General features: G+C 48.9%; 1 protein-coding gene across 1 annotated transcript in view; it reads right to left on the reverse strand.

The window, feature by feature from the left end:
- Positions 1–13322, reverse strand: part of IGF1R (insulin like growth factor 1 receptor) — a 296173-nt gene extending 282851 nt beyond the window's left edge. The window contains exon 1 of the mRNA XM_080808720.1: positions 13203–13322. Coding sequence (XP_080664846.1) covers positions 13203–13296 — 94 coding nt within the window. The 5' untranslated portion in view covers positions 13297–13322. The remainder of the gene's footprint in view (positions 1–13202) is intronic.
- Positions 13323–16127: the final 2805 nt, after the last annotated feature.

Here is a 16127-nt window from a genome sequence, read left to right on the forward strand (position 1 = left end):
AGAACCACGTGCTTAACCCACTGAGCCATCTCAGTGCGCCTCCCCCCCCTGCCGCCCTCCTCTTTAGATGGAACATAACCTTGAATGTAAGGATCCATGGGAGTCAGTTGGGTTGGCTTAAAAGACAACTTCTCTTGCTCAGAGATGCAGCCTGTTAGCGGTTCCAGAGGCTGAGCTGAGGCTCAAACTTAATGAGTTAAAAACTGCACAGGGGGCGCCTGGGTAGCTCAGTGGGTTAAGCCTCTGCCTTCAGCTCAGGTCATGATCTTAGGGTTCTGGGATCGAGCCCTGCATCGGGCTCTCTGCTCAGCAGGGAGTCTGCTTCCCCTTCTCTCTCTGCCTGCCTCTCTGCCAACTTGCAATCTGTTTCTCTCTGTCAAATAAATAAATAAAATCTTAAAAAAAAAAAAAACTGACGGGACAGAAGGGAAAGGAGGTCCGGCCTTGAGTAATGGTGCCTGGGGCACTCGGGAGCCCCGGAGAAAGACCAGCGGGGGCCGCCATGGCGTACGGAAATGACAGATAAAAACATGCCTTTGTTGGATGTTTTCAACCTGCTGGTTCTGCTGGGCATCTCAGCTACGTTAGTGCTAATCCTCATAGCATCCCGAATGTCCCAAGCTACAGAGGCAGACAGACGCCCGTAGCTCCCTTCCCCAGATGCCTCCCTGCATCAGAGAGAGCGAAGCAGAGAGGTGTGTCAGGAGACGGGGCTTCAAAGGCAGTGCTCTGGACACACAAACCCCACTGACACGGGCAGATGAAAGGCAGGCGCTGTACCAGCTTGTCCTGCTGAGTTCACATTCACCCTGTTGAACGTTCACATGGCAATTTTACAAGACACTTTTTTTTTTTTACAAGGTATGCTTGAAATTAATATGCCAGGTTCAAATGATTATGTTTACATTTTCCGTAAGAAATATCCCGCCTCACCAGTCTCCTCAGGAGCATGAAGCTGTTAAGGATAATTTCTTAGGTGTTAATTAGTTTCAGGAGTCCTCTTCACGCCATCCTAGACAAGGAAACTTCCGGGGCCGGGGGTCAGGGAGCTGACTGCACCTTCACTGGTCCCACAGTGGAGCCAATCAATGGCCTTGGCCAAAAGCCCAAAAGGAGAGGGGGCCCTCGAGGGATGAGGGGCCTTTACGATCAGCTGCCATCCCTATCAGGATCCAAGGCAAATCTTACTGGCCTCACCAAGAAATCGAAGCAAGAAACAGAAGCAAATACCTGTTCGCAGTATTTCTGCTGGTTCCAACCAGACCTTCCAAAGACCTCCAGCTCTTTCTCCCTTGTGTCTTGGGATCTGAAGGCTAGAAAGGTCATGAGAATTGCCCCGGGCCTGCCCTGTGATTCAGGAGAGCGAGAGTAAGCAGCTGCAGAGGCGGCCCAAGACTCCACCCAGGTCCTCCACATCAGGCCAGGCCCGGACCACAACACCGCCAAGCCCAGCTGGACTGCCTGCCTTCAGTCGGGCACCCGGCACCACCAGGGTGGCCCACTACCAGCAACTGGTGGCGGTGACTCACTCACTAAATCCTATGTGCAGGGAACTCAGGGAACAAGGTCTCCCTCCACAGGGATGGGGCAGCCTTGCCACAGGGCTGGACTCGCAAATAGCCTTTCCAGGAGTTTTAAGGTTTTTGTTCACCTCAGTGTGTAAAAAGCCTGATGAAAGAATGATTTTTTTTTTGAGATTTAGTTATTTTTATTTGAGAGAGAAAGTGAGCAAGCAGGAGGGAGAGGGAGAGCCAATCTCAAGCAGACTCTGTGCTGAGTGCAGAGCCTGATCGAGATCGAGCCTGATGTGGGGCTCGATCTCACCCCCGAGATCATGACCTGAGCCAAAACCAAGAGTTGGATGCTCAACTGATTGAGCACCAGGGCACCCAGGTGCCCTGAAAGAATGATTTTAAAGATAATTTCATTGCTTTCAAGTTCTACATAGTAGTAACTAGCACGATAAAATGTTTCTGCTGGCAGAGCTATAATGAAAAGATGACAATGAATTTGTTGTAAAAGGGTACTTCCAAGTGAATGAGAGGGGCAGGTGCACGGGGGTTTACCCTCCTAAGAAGTCTTCTATCTGAGGTCTTCCTATGTGCCAGGCACTGGGCCATTTCCAGGAATTCAAAGATGACCGAGGTACCATCTTTCCCATCCCCAGCCACTGGGAGAAACAGTATGGGGGCCATGTGCTAACAGAGCTACAGTCTCACGGGACCCCCTGGCATGCAAAATCCAGGCCATCAGAGAGGGTGAAATTGTAGCTAGTGCTTCACAAAGTTTTCCAGAGGGCAAATCGGTAACATAGTTGTTTCAAGCAAAGGGGATTCCACCTGCCAAGGCGAAGAGACCTCAATGTGTACAGCCGGTTTGAAAAAGAGCTGAAGGAGTGGCTGGAAACATGAAACATCTGAGTCAATGGCACATGGCAGTCCTCTCTGAGAGCTGAAGAAATGATCTCCAAATTAAAAATAATAAAAAGCAATCATGGGGAAACACATCTAAAACATTCAAGGTGTAAAGGGGAATAACCACATATACACTAAGTGTCGTCTCAACAAAAGAAGTGAGAAAGTAGATTCTCAAAATACCCCAAAAGGCATGAAACCAAATACAGAAAAATACCTAACAAACTATATATGATGTAAGACCTAACACCAGTGACCAAGTGTCTGTTCTCCATCAGGAATTCTGACTGGTGAACATCCTAACAGACATAAAATTGCTCAAGGCAACACCTGTTACCTTGAATGTGTTACCACATCTCAATAGCGCACTGGGAAGTAAATCTTGCTTTATTTTTCAAAACGCATTGGTAGGGGTTTTTTTTTAACCTCCTAATCTCGAAAAAAATATTTTAGAACTTTTTATTTATTAAAGTCCTGTAGAAACGTCTTCAATCCTGAATTGTGAAACATACGCTAGATACAACAATTCTGCCAAAACTGTTTGCATCACTTAGGAAGACCCTAATTGTAGCTAATTCTTAAAGGAGTCAGCTGACACCATTCAGCAATCTTAGTCCAAAACCAGATCCCAGTGGTTTCTAGAGAAGCCTGCAGTCCCCACATTTTCCTGCAATCAGTTCCCAGGAACCAAGCCAGAAGGCGAAATCTAAAGGATGGGGGAGGATGGGGGTGGTGTCTGGAGGGAGGAGGAGATTGCTATCTCCATCCTTGGGGCCCCAGCTCGCTTAAATCAGTCACCGAACAGGCTGAATTTCCTTTCTGACCACTAGGTGTCGCCTACGCATTAGTGAGGTGGGCAAAACACACACAGGACACTTCAAAGGCACTGGTAGAAATGGACAACTGGAAGAATTGGGGGGAGGGGGAAGCATAATGAAAAGATCCTTGAAGTCAAAGGTGAACTACAGCGGTTTAGCACCGTTTGCTGAAAAAAGGTAAAATAGTACCACTGAGCTTTAATGAGCCAAATGCATCTTGTCAAGCACTTTAACAAAATTAAGTTTTATTGTAGAACATTTATTAAGCCCCTACTCTAGGTCAGGCTTTATATCCATCACATATAAATGACAAGGGCAGTCCAGTATCTAGTGTGTCCTATTTTTCCGGCACTATCCAAACAACACCTGTGTTTAAGAATGTCCCATCCAAAAAAGCAGTAACAAGCTGAAGTTTGAGGGGCTGAGTACATGTCAGCCTCTGTTCTAAGTCCTTGACGCAGGTCACTTAATTTTTATAAAATTTTTATATAATTTTTATATAATTTTTATAATTTTTATAAAATTTTATAATTTTTATAAAAAATGAAGTAAGTAGGTTCTACTAAAATGACGTTTCACAGATAAGGAAACTGAGACACAGGAAAATTAAGGAATTGGCCTAGGATCTTAGCTACTGAGGAGCTGAGATTTCATGCAGGTTCATTGGTTCCCCGGCTCCCTACAGCCTCATACAATGACCACAGCTCAGGTACAAGACAAAACAAATTGCCACTGTTAACCAGCACGGTAGTGGTTACGAACTCAAAGGAGTAAGGGGAGAATTAGGTCTATAGAAGTGACAGTAATCTGGAAAGCTTCATGAAAGAGGACTCTGAGTTAGAAATGAAAAGATGTCATCTGAGATCTATCAAAACCATAGAAAGGTATTAGGGGAAATTAATTCCACCTTTAGATAGCTAACACCCATGGGGTGCCTGGGTGGCTCAGTTGGTTAAGTGTCTGCCTTCAGCTCAAATCATGATCCCGGGGTCCTGGGATCAAGCCCCATGTTGGGCTCCCTGCTCCGTGGGCAGTCTGCTTCTCCCTCTCCCTACACCACCCCCCCCGCATGCTCGCAAGCTCTTTAGATAGCTACCATCCTGTCCCTACTTTAGAGATCTGAAACCTAGAGGTTTCTAAAAATAAAAAACTCCATCCCCCCAATTTTTCTGACTTTAGGTTTCCATATGTATTAGAAAATGTTTTTATGTTGTTGTTTAATGAGAAAAGGAGAAAACCTCCCCAATTATTTTAAGTGTCTACATTTCTGTCGAGACTCAGAAAAAACTTAAATAACTTTTCAGGGCCAAATACCTAACGGGCAGCAAAGGAGAAACCAGGACCAGGTGACTCCGCTGTGCTCTAGAGTCACCCCTCCCACTCTTCAGTATGGGGAGGAGGGGGGATAGCAGAGCAGCAAAAAAGGAAAAACATTCCAGACCATGAACACAGCAGGAACAAAACAACGGAGATGGGAATGGCACTCTTCATTAACCACAGAGCTGAAGCGTGGGTGCTGGGGAGTGCTGGGAATTAACATAGGATCCCTACAGCAGAGTCTGACTAAGGATGTATCACAGCCCAGTATGAGGAGCCCTGCACTTGATTCTTGAACTACAATGCAGCACCACAAAAGGCACATGCAGAAATTTGAGGCTGGCCAATCCATCAAACCAGGGAGAGAGCCCAGGAGTCAAAGTGGCCAAAGCAGCTCAGAGGCCCCCTGAGCATCTCCTCAGAGAGATGACGCAGGCCTGGCCTGGACCAGGGTGGAGCCAGAATCAGGAGCAAATCTGAATGACTTCAAGGGACTCAGTGAGGCAGAAAGGAAACAGTCAATTAACCAGTCTCCCCAGAAAAGAATGGGTTGTTGAACCAAAATTTAACTAGACATTCCATCCCGATCCGACATCCGTTGTTGGAAGTCTTACTGAGGTGCATGTTAGAAAGCAAATCCCAAATCTATCTCCCAACCATGTAAAGCGATGATATCAAATGAATTTCCTGTAACCAAACGATACCATGTTGCGACCTAACATATGCCGTGAACTCATTATCCACAGAAATCAGACAGCAGAGCAAAGGAACGCTGAACAGCGGCTCTTCCTCTGTCACTGGTCTCTTTGTTCATTTGTTTTCATTGCACTCTGTGCTTCTCTTTCAAATCCTGCATGTGTGAGCTTGTGTATTATCCCACAATTATGAGACCCAGGAAAAAAAGAGGCAGAGAATAAATTCAAGACAACACAGATAAATCTGAGCCCATCTGATGATTTTACAATCTAAATAAAGCTAATGATTTAGGACATGTTTGCCACCTGACACAGCCAGGTGGCTTATGGACCTCACACCTTGGCTTTCTCTAGCTTCCTACTTTTTTTCTAGGAAGTTATTAAAAGTCACTCAGATACTTCAAATTTGGGGGAAACTGTTGTGCAGAAACTCATCTCTCCCTAATTACCATCAGACTTCTGTTCCTTAACTATTCACTAGAGCTATTAACTAAAATTTGCCTAACCCAAATTGGTGCTGTCTCATTTACTTAGTCAAATATGTATTTCCAATGATCAGTTTTAGAGAGACACACCACCCACTGACTGTATTTTTACAGGAGAGGACAAGCTGAAAGTATGCATCTGAAATATCTCAGGAAAATTTAAAAGTTCTGCTCTATAAAACATTTATGCTTTAAGACTGTCAAAATATATTTGTGCTTCCATGTCAAGAGTAATTTAAACAGCAGTATGCATACACCTGAATTACCAAACTGACAAATAATCCCAAAGCCGGTTTATAGAAAGTTAGTGCCAGGTTAAAATGATAGTAGGCATACAAAGTATACAAGACAGAAACAATAACATATTTAAAGCTGTCAGAATTTGAATGGATGGATGGAAACACACGCACACACACAATTTTGAACAGCATTTTTATTATATAATTATTACTGAAGTAGATACCTGTCTTGTTAAGGGGGCTAAGAGAGTGAGGAATGAGATAAAAGAATAAAGTTTTGGGGCACCTGGGTGGCTCAGTGGGTTAAGCCTCTGCCTTCAGCTCAGGTCATGATCTCAGGGTCCTGGGATGGAGCCCGCAGTGGGCTCTCTGCTCAGCAGGGGGCCTGTTTCTCCCTCCCCCTCTGCCTGCCTCTCTGCCTACTTGTGCTCTCTCTGTCAAATAAATAAATAAAATCTTTAAAAAAAAAAAAAGAATAAAGTTTCAACCATCCCCCCCACCCCTGCCACCACCAAGAACCCTCTGGACCAGGAATAGAATACTTCTAAAGTCTTTAAATATAAATTTTTTTTTAAAAATCCAGACTATTATAATGTAAGCAATTTAAGGAAGGCATGGCTCTCAGAGCAGTATTTGGTGGCACCAGTCACATGCATCCCCATGAGGCTAAGCCACCAAACTATTTCAAATAAGAAAGTAAGAGCAGCAAGACTGTCAGCCACCCTACGTGGGCAAAGTCATTCAGCTCCATGGACGTATCCACAGCCACTTACACAGTAAGCCAGCACCAGCACTACCCAAAGAGAGGATAGAGGATAAAGTCAGTCCCCACGTCCCTACTTACTTTTCCCAGGCATAAATAACAGCAACAGTACACTTTAAAAGTTACTATAATCATAGGCATCCATCCCTCATCATAAAAGAAATTACTTTGTTATGTTCCAGTAAGATCTGAATAGCAACCTGTAAGTTTAAAAATTCTTTTAGTCAGGGCAAAAAAAAAAAAAAAAAAAAAGAAAGAAAAAGAAAACAAATGAAAGTTTTGCTTACTAGTTTCTTTAGGGTTCTAAATAAACACAGCGAGTGATTTCTATGGTTTGACTCTACCTTGAAAAGCGTAGGTAAAATATTTTATGGTATCAGAATGAATTTCTAAACTTAAAGACCTGAGTCCCATAAGTGTTGTGTGTTTTTACTGAAAAAGCTGAGGGAGGGAAATAAAAACTATTTCTCAGTTCAAGAAATATCAATATTTCCTTAAGATTTTGAAATGAATCAATTTCATAAGCCATAAGTGAAATTGGCATAACTGAAAAAAAATTTAAAAAGTAAGGAAATCTTCAAAACTGATAACTGGGATTTCACAACATGAGTAAAACGGACGCTTTCAAAGTTGAAAACAATCTAGTCTTCGGAAGCTCAAAAGTCTCAAAATCAAAGGTATTGTTACTATTTTGAGTCCAGAAAAGGCCATCACAATTTAACAAAAGAAACAAACTTCATCTTGCCAAGGGAATATGCATCTATCGCCATAACAACTTAACTTGTTTTTCAAGATCCTTTGTTTACTAATCATTTTATACCAAACATATGCCCTTTTCTCAGAACAAATCAGTTTTTTAGCGGTCCTTGGAGGTGGGAGGGGGAGGGTAATACATATCTCAGAGTTTCAATCGTTCCAAATACTGAAAATTAGTTATGCTCCCCAAATGTCAACAAGTCTCAATGTGCACAAACATCAGGACTGTTGCATGTACCACACCCCGCCCACCTCAAGTTTAAGCCAGATCATATCTTTACAAGTAACAGGAAAACCTCCTCTTGATAATCTGAAGCCAAACACCGTATTTTCAAGGGTTGGCCAGGGGAAGGGGGGTCAGAGGGCTTCATTCATTATTTAGTTTGTTGTCTTTAGGGTGTTCAAAATTTTCCTGCCAAACATCTCAGAGAAATCTAGAAACCATATCCCAAGCATGTGCGCAACCATTATTTATTAAGCACAATCGAGAGGAGGGCATCTCTTGGACTCAGCACCAGTCACAGGTTGGCTAAGAAAAGCTGTTCAAAGCAAGTTGGCCAGCAGGCACAGACACCCCTTCGTGGATTTTTTTTTTTAATAAGTTTTGAAAACAAATCGCAATAAATCACAACCGAGAGAGAAACATGGCTTCTACTTTTTAGGATTAAAAAAAAATTTTTTTTCAAGATTTAATTGCCTCCTCAATCTTCTTCTCACCCCTTCGCACCCTTAAAAACAGCGAGTTCTTTTAAATTATAAAGCCTTACAATTTAGAAAGTGTCCTGATAATTTCCAGAAAGCTAAGCAATGTGTAAATCCAGAATGGTTTTGAAATAAGTTTCATCTTCCTTACAACTCAAAACATGCTGTGCAACATTCATGTACACACCTATAACTCCTAAAGTTTTGGCAAAAGGTAAAGGCAACACTCCATACTTTTAATCACAATTGTCATAACCAATGTTCTCAAAAAGCAGAGAGGCTGAGCAAAGATGGGTGAATGTGTCCTATGTGTCACAGCCCGCTATACCACTGCAGTAGGGGGTAGTATGGTAAGGTGGCAAAAATGGTACAATACAGGCCTTGAGAAGATTCAGCAACACTGGTTCACTTCATATTTTAAGTCTATAGAAATGTTTTTAAAGAGCCTTTAAAATGCTGTTTGCTCTCCGTTTGATTTGAAAACAGCCTATCCTGTGTCGTGTCTAAAAAAGATCTGAATATCCAAGCAACTTCGTTTCATGCAGGAGCTTATAAAATGCCCCAAGGACAAAAGCAAAGTCTTCTCTGCTTACACACTGCCTAGCACAGGGTCCAGCTTTCATACAGAAGGTGCCCAATAAGTGCTGGCTGGATTCGGCTGCTTCTCGCAGCACATTCTCACGAAACAAATGAAGCCAGACTTAAAAGGAAGCTACTGTCCCTTGGGGTCTCCCCTTGGCAAAACTCTAAGGCAACAAGTGAAAATGATACAGCTGATTTTCATTAGGGCCCTGATCTTGCAACAATAAGGACAGGAAACATTTTTATTAGTAAACTAAGCCTTAGACAAAGACCAAAAACAAATGTAAACAACAATTATTCTCTATGCCTTTTACTGTTAAAAGGCCAAGGTAAACCTGGAAAAAGGCATAACAGTTTAAAAACAAAAATGCCTCTGCTGTATTTGTAAACCTTTTGTTCCATGAGAAATTTGAAATTTAAAAAAATTGCTGTATGCCTGCAATCACCACTATCTCTTACAAAGATGGTGTTATCCTGCTCAGATTCTAGAGCTCTTTAAAAAAATGAGCATCAAAGAAAAAAACCACCACATTCAGCCTCAGTCTTTACTACCAGAGTAGTTAATCTGGGATGTCCAAAATAGAAAGTGGAAAGTCTTTCCCACCTTAAAACATACATTATTTCTTTGTTAGAAAACATATGTAAGAAAACTGGAAATAACAAAAAAGCCATCCAGACTCGGCTCCTAAACTTTAATCTTGGAAAAACCAACTTCGCTTCAGATGCAGTGAAAGATTTTACTGTCACAAATCTGTCTTTCACTAGCATTGGTGTTCTTGTTTTTTCGTTTTAATCCAACCCCCTAATCCTTAACTTGAGCTATGTGGAACCAAGATTTTTTTTTTTCCCTTGTCCATTTCTCCTGCGACCTTGAATCCCTGCTGCTCAACAAAGAACCTCAACCTTGAATTTGTTGTACTTCTTGCTTATAGGCATGGATCTGAAGAACTCCACAAATGAAAAAGAGACAGACACCAACCTGCCGGACAAATTTACTAATTTGAATCTAATCTCTACGTTCAAAGGAACAGAATGCATTCTTGTCAACCTTCATATAGCTCTTACCAAAAAACACAACAGGTTTACTGGGATGTAATTTGCATGCCATAGAAGTCACTAATTTAAAGTGTACAATTCAATGGTTTTTAGTACCTTCAGAGTTGTACAGCCATCACTACAATCTAATTTTAGAACATTTTCATTACCCCCAAAAGAAACCCCATACCCATTAACAGTCACTCCCTGTTCCCTCCTCCCCACCCCCCTTCACAACCACTAATCTGCTTTCAGTCTCTATGGATTTGCTTATTCTGGACTTCGTATAAATGGAATCATACAATATGTGGTCTTTTGTGACTGACTCCTTTTCACTCAGAACTTTGTTTTTAAGGTTCTTCCAGTCAACCTTAGCATACTTCTTAAGGCTGGATTTTTCTAATCCTTCTGACAAATCAAACATATAACCTTTTAAACTTCAAATCCTGACCCACACCCCATCCCTCCTCAAAAGTACCATTTACTTGCTAGTTCCCTCTAGAGAGTCTAAACTATAATTTGCTATTTAGGTTCTTTCCCAACTTCTTATTCTGGGCTCTTCCTCTGGTAATAAAACGCCAACTTCTTTAAACACCAACCTTTCACATACCTATATTTCTCTGACGATAGGATATGGCTGTGCCTGGGGCAGAAAGATGACTGAGTCCTTTTAATGAGATGGCCACGGTATGTTTGAAGTGTGTATGGATTTTGAAAAAGAAGAGGAGAATGGAGAAGCCCTCAGATGATCTATCACCCATAACTTCCATGAACCCCTTATTTAAATGCTCTGTTCACCTACTGATACAACCACATGTGGAGTTCATCTGCCTCAACAGCTTCTAAATAGTCTAAGATTTAAAAGAAAATCACCCTACTGCTGTAGGTTTCAGTGTTCGAAGAGTAAACACTAATCCTTAAATATGCCAACACGATAGGAACCAACCCCATCCCAATTTTTATCGCTAGACTAGAGAGCCAAAAGAATTACCCATCTCTGATTGGATTCAGTAGTTTATTTCCATCAGAATTAAGTCTTCTAGCACTTTTCTAACAAAGAAAAAGAACACATGTTAACACTGAGTTTATCATTTTCTCCTGAAAACTTCAGAGCTGTGGGAAGGAGCGTACAGGGAGTGAGGACTTCCACAAACCAAATCAGGAGTCAGGGTGCCTCCTGGCCATCCGTCAGTTTTTCAGGAACCAACAATTTTGGAGGGATCCCTGAGAAAAACTTTGGTCTCTCGGTATCATGAAAAATGTCCCTTCTCCTCCTGTTTTCTCAAGAAAGAGCTGCCTTTCAGAAAGAGTATTTTTCATGAAGATCGCTCCAAACAACAAGCCATCCTATTTTAAAATGCCCGACTCCTTCCTCAAGAAGCAAGGCCATCACTGCCGTGGTGAATTTCAGAACTTACTAACGTTAAATAATAAAACTAGAGGCATAACACACTTCAGTAGCATGCCATAAAAAATGGATTGGCTCTCCTGTGTCTTCTAAACTACATTTTAATTTTTGGAGGCTAGGAAACCCTCTTCTGTCGTTCCCCCCCCCCCCCAATACCATCTGTAATCCTTAGAAGGGAGCCGAAAACCTTTCGTCCAATCCAGTGAGCTGGAAGTTTAGAAAACAAAGAGCAGGAGAGCTCAGATTTGTGGAAGGTCCGGCCTCAATCTGCGACTTACTCCGTGTAGTAAACACTAATTCTTTAAAAATCTGCTCTTACTCCATCATGAACTCATTTCTTACAAGACACTTAAGAAGGGTTTGTTTACACAAACAGTCTTTCCGAATCGCCCCTGTGCTGGGGCCAGAGCGCCCCCCCCCCGCGCCACCTCCCGATTCTCCCCCCCCCCCCCGACTCCTCAAGGCTCAGTCCTGATTTTTTTTTTCAAAGTTAATTGGCACCACCTGCATACCCTCGGCAAACATTACTCACCAACACGCCCTCACCGTTCCCAGCCCCAGTTCTCCAACTGCATTTAAACTTTAATCGTGTTCAAATTATCCTACCATCGCGAATGTGCCAGTAAAGCATGCTTCGGCTTTTTGAGGATGTGAACCCCCTCCCTCGCCTCCCTCCAAACACCGCGGGGCCCTAAATCCTCCCTCCCTCCCTCCTCGCGCTTCCCTACCCCTACCCGACGCTACCAAAACAAAAGCTATCAGATTGCAAGCGATAGCGAGCGCGGAGCGATATTGCTTATTAACTTTGTACAAAGGGAGTGCGGGGTGTGGGGGAGGTAGAGTCACACAACTCAGGCCACAAACCCAAGGCGAGGGCTCTGCGCTCGCAAAACAAAACACCCTCCCGCCCACCGCCCCCGCTGCCGCAGACCCTGGCGCTCCTCAAACCGCGGCGCACGACACCTCTCGCCAGGGCCAGGCGCCTAGGTGTCCCCCAGCGGCCGTGTGGCGACAGCTAGAGCCCGCGTTGCGAGCACGTGTGTGGACATGCACGTCGACTCGGACCACACACCTACTCCTGCACAGTCGGACGCTGCCCGACCACCCCCTAGCCCCGTCAGGAGGAGAGGCGTCTACAGGCGGATTGCAACTGGGTTGAAGAAAGTCCCAGAACCCTCTAAACTAGTGGCCCAGACGCGTTCCCGGGCAAAGCCTGACTGCTGTAGAGCCCCCGACCTTGCAGTTTTCCAGGGGCGGGGGCTGCTAAGCGGGAACGCTCCCCTAACCCCAGAGCAGAGCAGCCGCGGGAAGCCCAAGCTGGGAGGTGGAGGGGGGCAGGCAACCCGCCGAAGATCGGGCGAAAGTGACGGGAAGGGAAAGGCCAGGATCCCAAAACGCCCGAGGGGCCAAGCGCGTTGACGACACGAGGCCGCGCCGGGAGGTTTGGAAACGTGTCCTGGGGCTACGGGGCCTCTCCCCGGGCGCCTCGCCCTGGAACGCCACGGCCGGTGGGCTCCCCGATCCCCGCCCCCGGGCACCGTATCTGTCCCAGCAGTCAGGGCCCCGCGCGGCCGCGGGAGCTGTCACCGCCGTCTGCGCGCCGCGCGGGGGCCAGCTCTCTGTGCGGAGTGGCCCGCGCGCCGGGAGGGGGGTGAGGTGTGGGTGGCGGGGCCCGGCCCGGCGCGAACTTCCCCGACGGATCCCAGCGCGGGCACGGCCGCGGGGAAACGAGCGCTGCCCGAGACAACCGGGACTTTCGGGACAGCGAAAGAGAAAGCCCCCGGGGCCCTTCCCGCACGAGGGTGCGCCGAGCCGGAGCCCCGGGGCCGCTGCAGCCTTCCGGCCGAGCCCCTCCGCACCCCGCCCCGCCGCTCCCGAGCCCGGGGGCCCGACAGCTGCGGCGATGGCAACTCGGGTTTCGCAAACAGGGCGCAGCCCCTCGGAGGAAAAGTTCCCGCAGTGGCCGCGGGCGGCGGGCACATACTCACTTTCTCCACTCGTCGGCCAGAGCGAGAGCGCGGCGGAGAAAAACAGGAGCCCCCACAGCGAGGTCGGGGACCCTCCTCCGGAGCCAGACTTCATTCCTTTTATTTGGGACGAAATTCCTTTCTCTCAAAAAAAAAAAAAAAAAGGAAAAAGAAAAAAGAAAAAAAAAGGAAACAAGAAAGAAAAAGAAAACGGGAAAGAAAAAGTCTCAAACTCAGTCTTCGCCCCCTCCGAAAACAGGGCGACGGAAACAATACTCCAAAGGCGGCGCCGGCCGGGGACCCTCCGGGTGCGCGGGGCAGGCGGGCGGCGGCGCGGGGCGGCCCCTCAGCGCCGGCAGCCTCGGCCCAGGGCTCGGCGGAGTCGGGAACCCGAGGCGCGCCGGGGCGGGCTGTCGGCGTCGTCGGCCTCCATTTTCAAACCCAGAGAGGCAGGAGGGGGGGAAAACTGCACAGAAAGGGGGCAAAGCCCAAATTCGTCTCGGCGAAGAAAAACAAACGCGACCCCAGGCAGAGGGGGAGGCTGTCCGACACCCGAGCCTCCGCGGCCGGAGGGCGCGACGCAGTTCGCAAGATTGCCCCGAAGTCCGGGTCGCGGGCGAGGCCGGCCAGGGGCAGAAATGCGGAGTAAAAATGAATGAGCGGCTCCCCCTCCTCCTCCTCCGGGCTCCGCTCGCCGCCGCCTCCTCCCTCAGCGCCGCCGCCGCCGCCGCCGCCGCGAGCTCCTTCCCAAATCCAGAACACACACAAAGCGGCGGGCCGGCCGCGCCGCGCTCAGCACTCCCGCCGCGCCGCCCGGGCTCCGCGCCGGCCCCCGCCCGGCCCCCGCCCGCCGCCGCCGGCTCCGCGCGCGGGGGCTCCGGCTCGCTGAAGGTCAAAGCCGAGGCGCGCAACGCGCCGTGGAGCTCCCCTCGCGCGGGAGGGGCGTGGAGGGCCCGGGGAGCGGGGCCGAGGGTCTGCAAGCGCCGGGCACGGGCGCGCCGGGGGCAGGCTCGCTGGCGGCGTCCCTCTCGCTCGCTCGCCTCTCTTGAGTTCGCCTGGTGCGCTCGCTCCTCCTCGGGTTTTTTCCCTTTTTTTTTTTTTTTTTTTTTTTCCGCTCAGCAGAGTTAATGCTGGTAAACAAGAGCCTCAGCCTCGCCGCGCCGCTGCCGCCGCCGCTGCCACACACTGGGGGCTCGCGCGCGCGCGAGCTCTCGGAGCCGCGCACACGCGCCCGCGCGCACACTGGAGCGGCCACAGCCGCAGCCGCGGCGCGCCGAGGGCCCGGCCCAGGCCGGCGCGCGCCAAGAGACGGAGCCCGGGATTCCAGGGACGTGCGGAGCGGAGCCCGGGCGTGGGGTGCGAGGCTGCGAGGCACCGCCCCCGCCCCCCGCCCGCGCCGGCACACGCGCGCGCGCGCCCACACGCTCTCGCCCCCACCCGCACTGCGCCGGCCACCCTGCACGCGCCCTCCCCTCCCGCAAGACTCCAAAAACAATGCCCCCGGCGCCGGCCCGGGGCTCGGCGGAGGGGCAGGCTGGGGAGGAGAGGGGAAGAGAGGGGAGGAGAGGGGAAGAGCGGGGAGGAGGGGGTGAGGGCGGAGGGGGCGGGGTGAGCGGGCAGTGCGGGGCCGGAGAGGTTCATTGAAAAACAACAGCACGGCTGGAAAGCGCGTTTCCTCGGTTCTTGAAAAGCTTCATTGTTTCTTGCAGCTGTTGCAAAACAAATAAATAAGTGCGTGCATGCGGCATTTTTTTCTCAGCGTGCTGGAAAACCCGAATGTGGCGGGAGGGGCACACCTGGGAGAAAGGAGACCCCCAAGCTACTAAGGCAGGCACTTTCACGCAAGGCTGGGACGGCCGCGGCCTCGCCACCAGGGAGCCCCGAGTTCTGGGGCTTGCGGGGAGCTGAAGGGGAAGGGTGCGGCCCGCGTGGTTTGGCTCAGGGGCGCGAGGGGGAGACCGCCCGCCGCCCGCCGCGGGCCCCGAGCCGGGGAAGGGGGGCCCAGACAGGCTGCCCCGCGTGCCCAGGGCGCGTCCCCGCGGCGGCCGCCAGGGGGCGCGGCTGGCGCCGGGGAAGGCCGGCCGACGGAGTGTCGCCTCCCTCCGGGAGAGGAAATGTGGGGGCCCGGGCAGGGGGCTTGCCAGGCTGGGTCGCTCTGGCCGGGCCTCCACGACCCGCGGCCCGCCCTGGGCGCTCCTCGCGGCCTCACGAGGCTCGGGGCCCCACCACGTGGGCGGCTGCGGGGAGCGGCCGAAGCGCGTGCACAGTGCTGGGCTGCGGGGCACGGGAGGCTGGGGGGGTTGGGGGGGCGTGTCCGAAGGGCTCCTTAGGATTGGGTGGGGGGCCGGGGCCCGGTCTCGTACGGGTCTGCGGGCTGGTGTCTGCATCCCGGAACGTGCCGCACGCACCCGCGACCAGTGGTCACTGCGGAAACCCATCCGCACCTGCCCGGTGTCCTCCCGAGCACGTCTCTCTAGTTTCGTTTGCTACGTAAGTGACTAGAAACCAGCACCAATTCCAGGTCTCCTTGGTGGTTTTCTTGAATGTGACCGAGGAGCGGTTTCCCCAAAGCGAGACTGCCCTAGGACTGCCATCTAATGAGTAAATGCTGCGGAGACCAGGTTCTCAAAGGAGAAACAGCCCAGCAATGGCTGGAGAAAGGAGTTTTAAATACGTGGACTTTTAAAAATAGTGATTGGACCACGTGTCGTCTGTAATGTGGTCCGGTTTCATGACTCAGGCTAATTGATGTCAATAATAAATAAAAAAGAAGATGGCTAATAAAAGAGTTGTGAATGTCTAGATCGAGTGCAAGTGTTTGTCTCATAAACAATCAGGCTGTCTGGTAAGAGGGGAACTGTTCTAAAGGAAAGGTAGGTTTCTTTTTTTACTCTAATTGTAAAAGATTTCCGCGTTACATTATGCATCCCATCTTTCGTAAATAAT

This window comes from Martes martes (genome assembly GCF_963455335.1).
Source record: "Martes martes genome assembly, chromosome: 7".
In the NCBI taxonomy this organism is placed as follows: Eukaryota; Metazoa; Chordata; class Mammalia; order Carnivora; family Mustelidae; genus Martes; species Martes martes.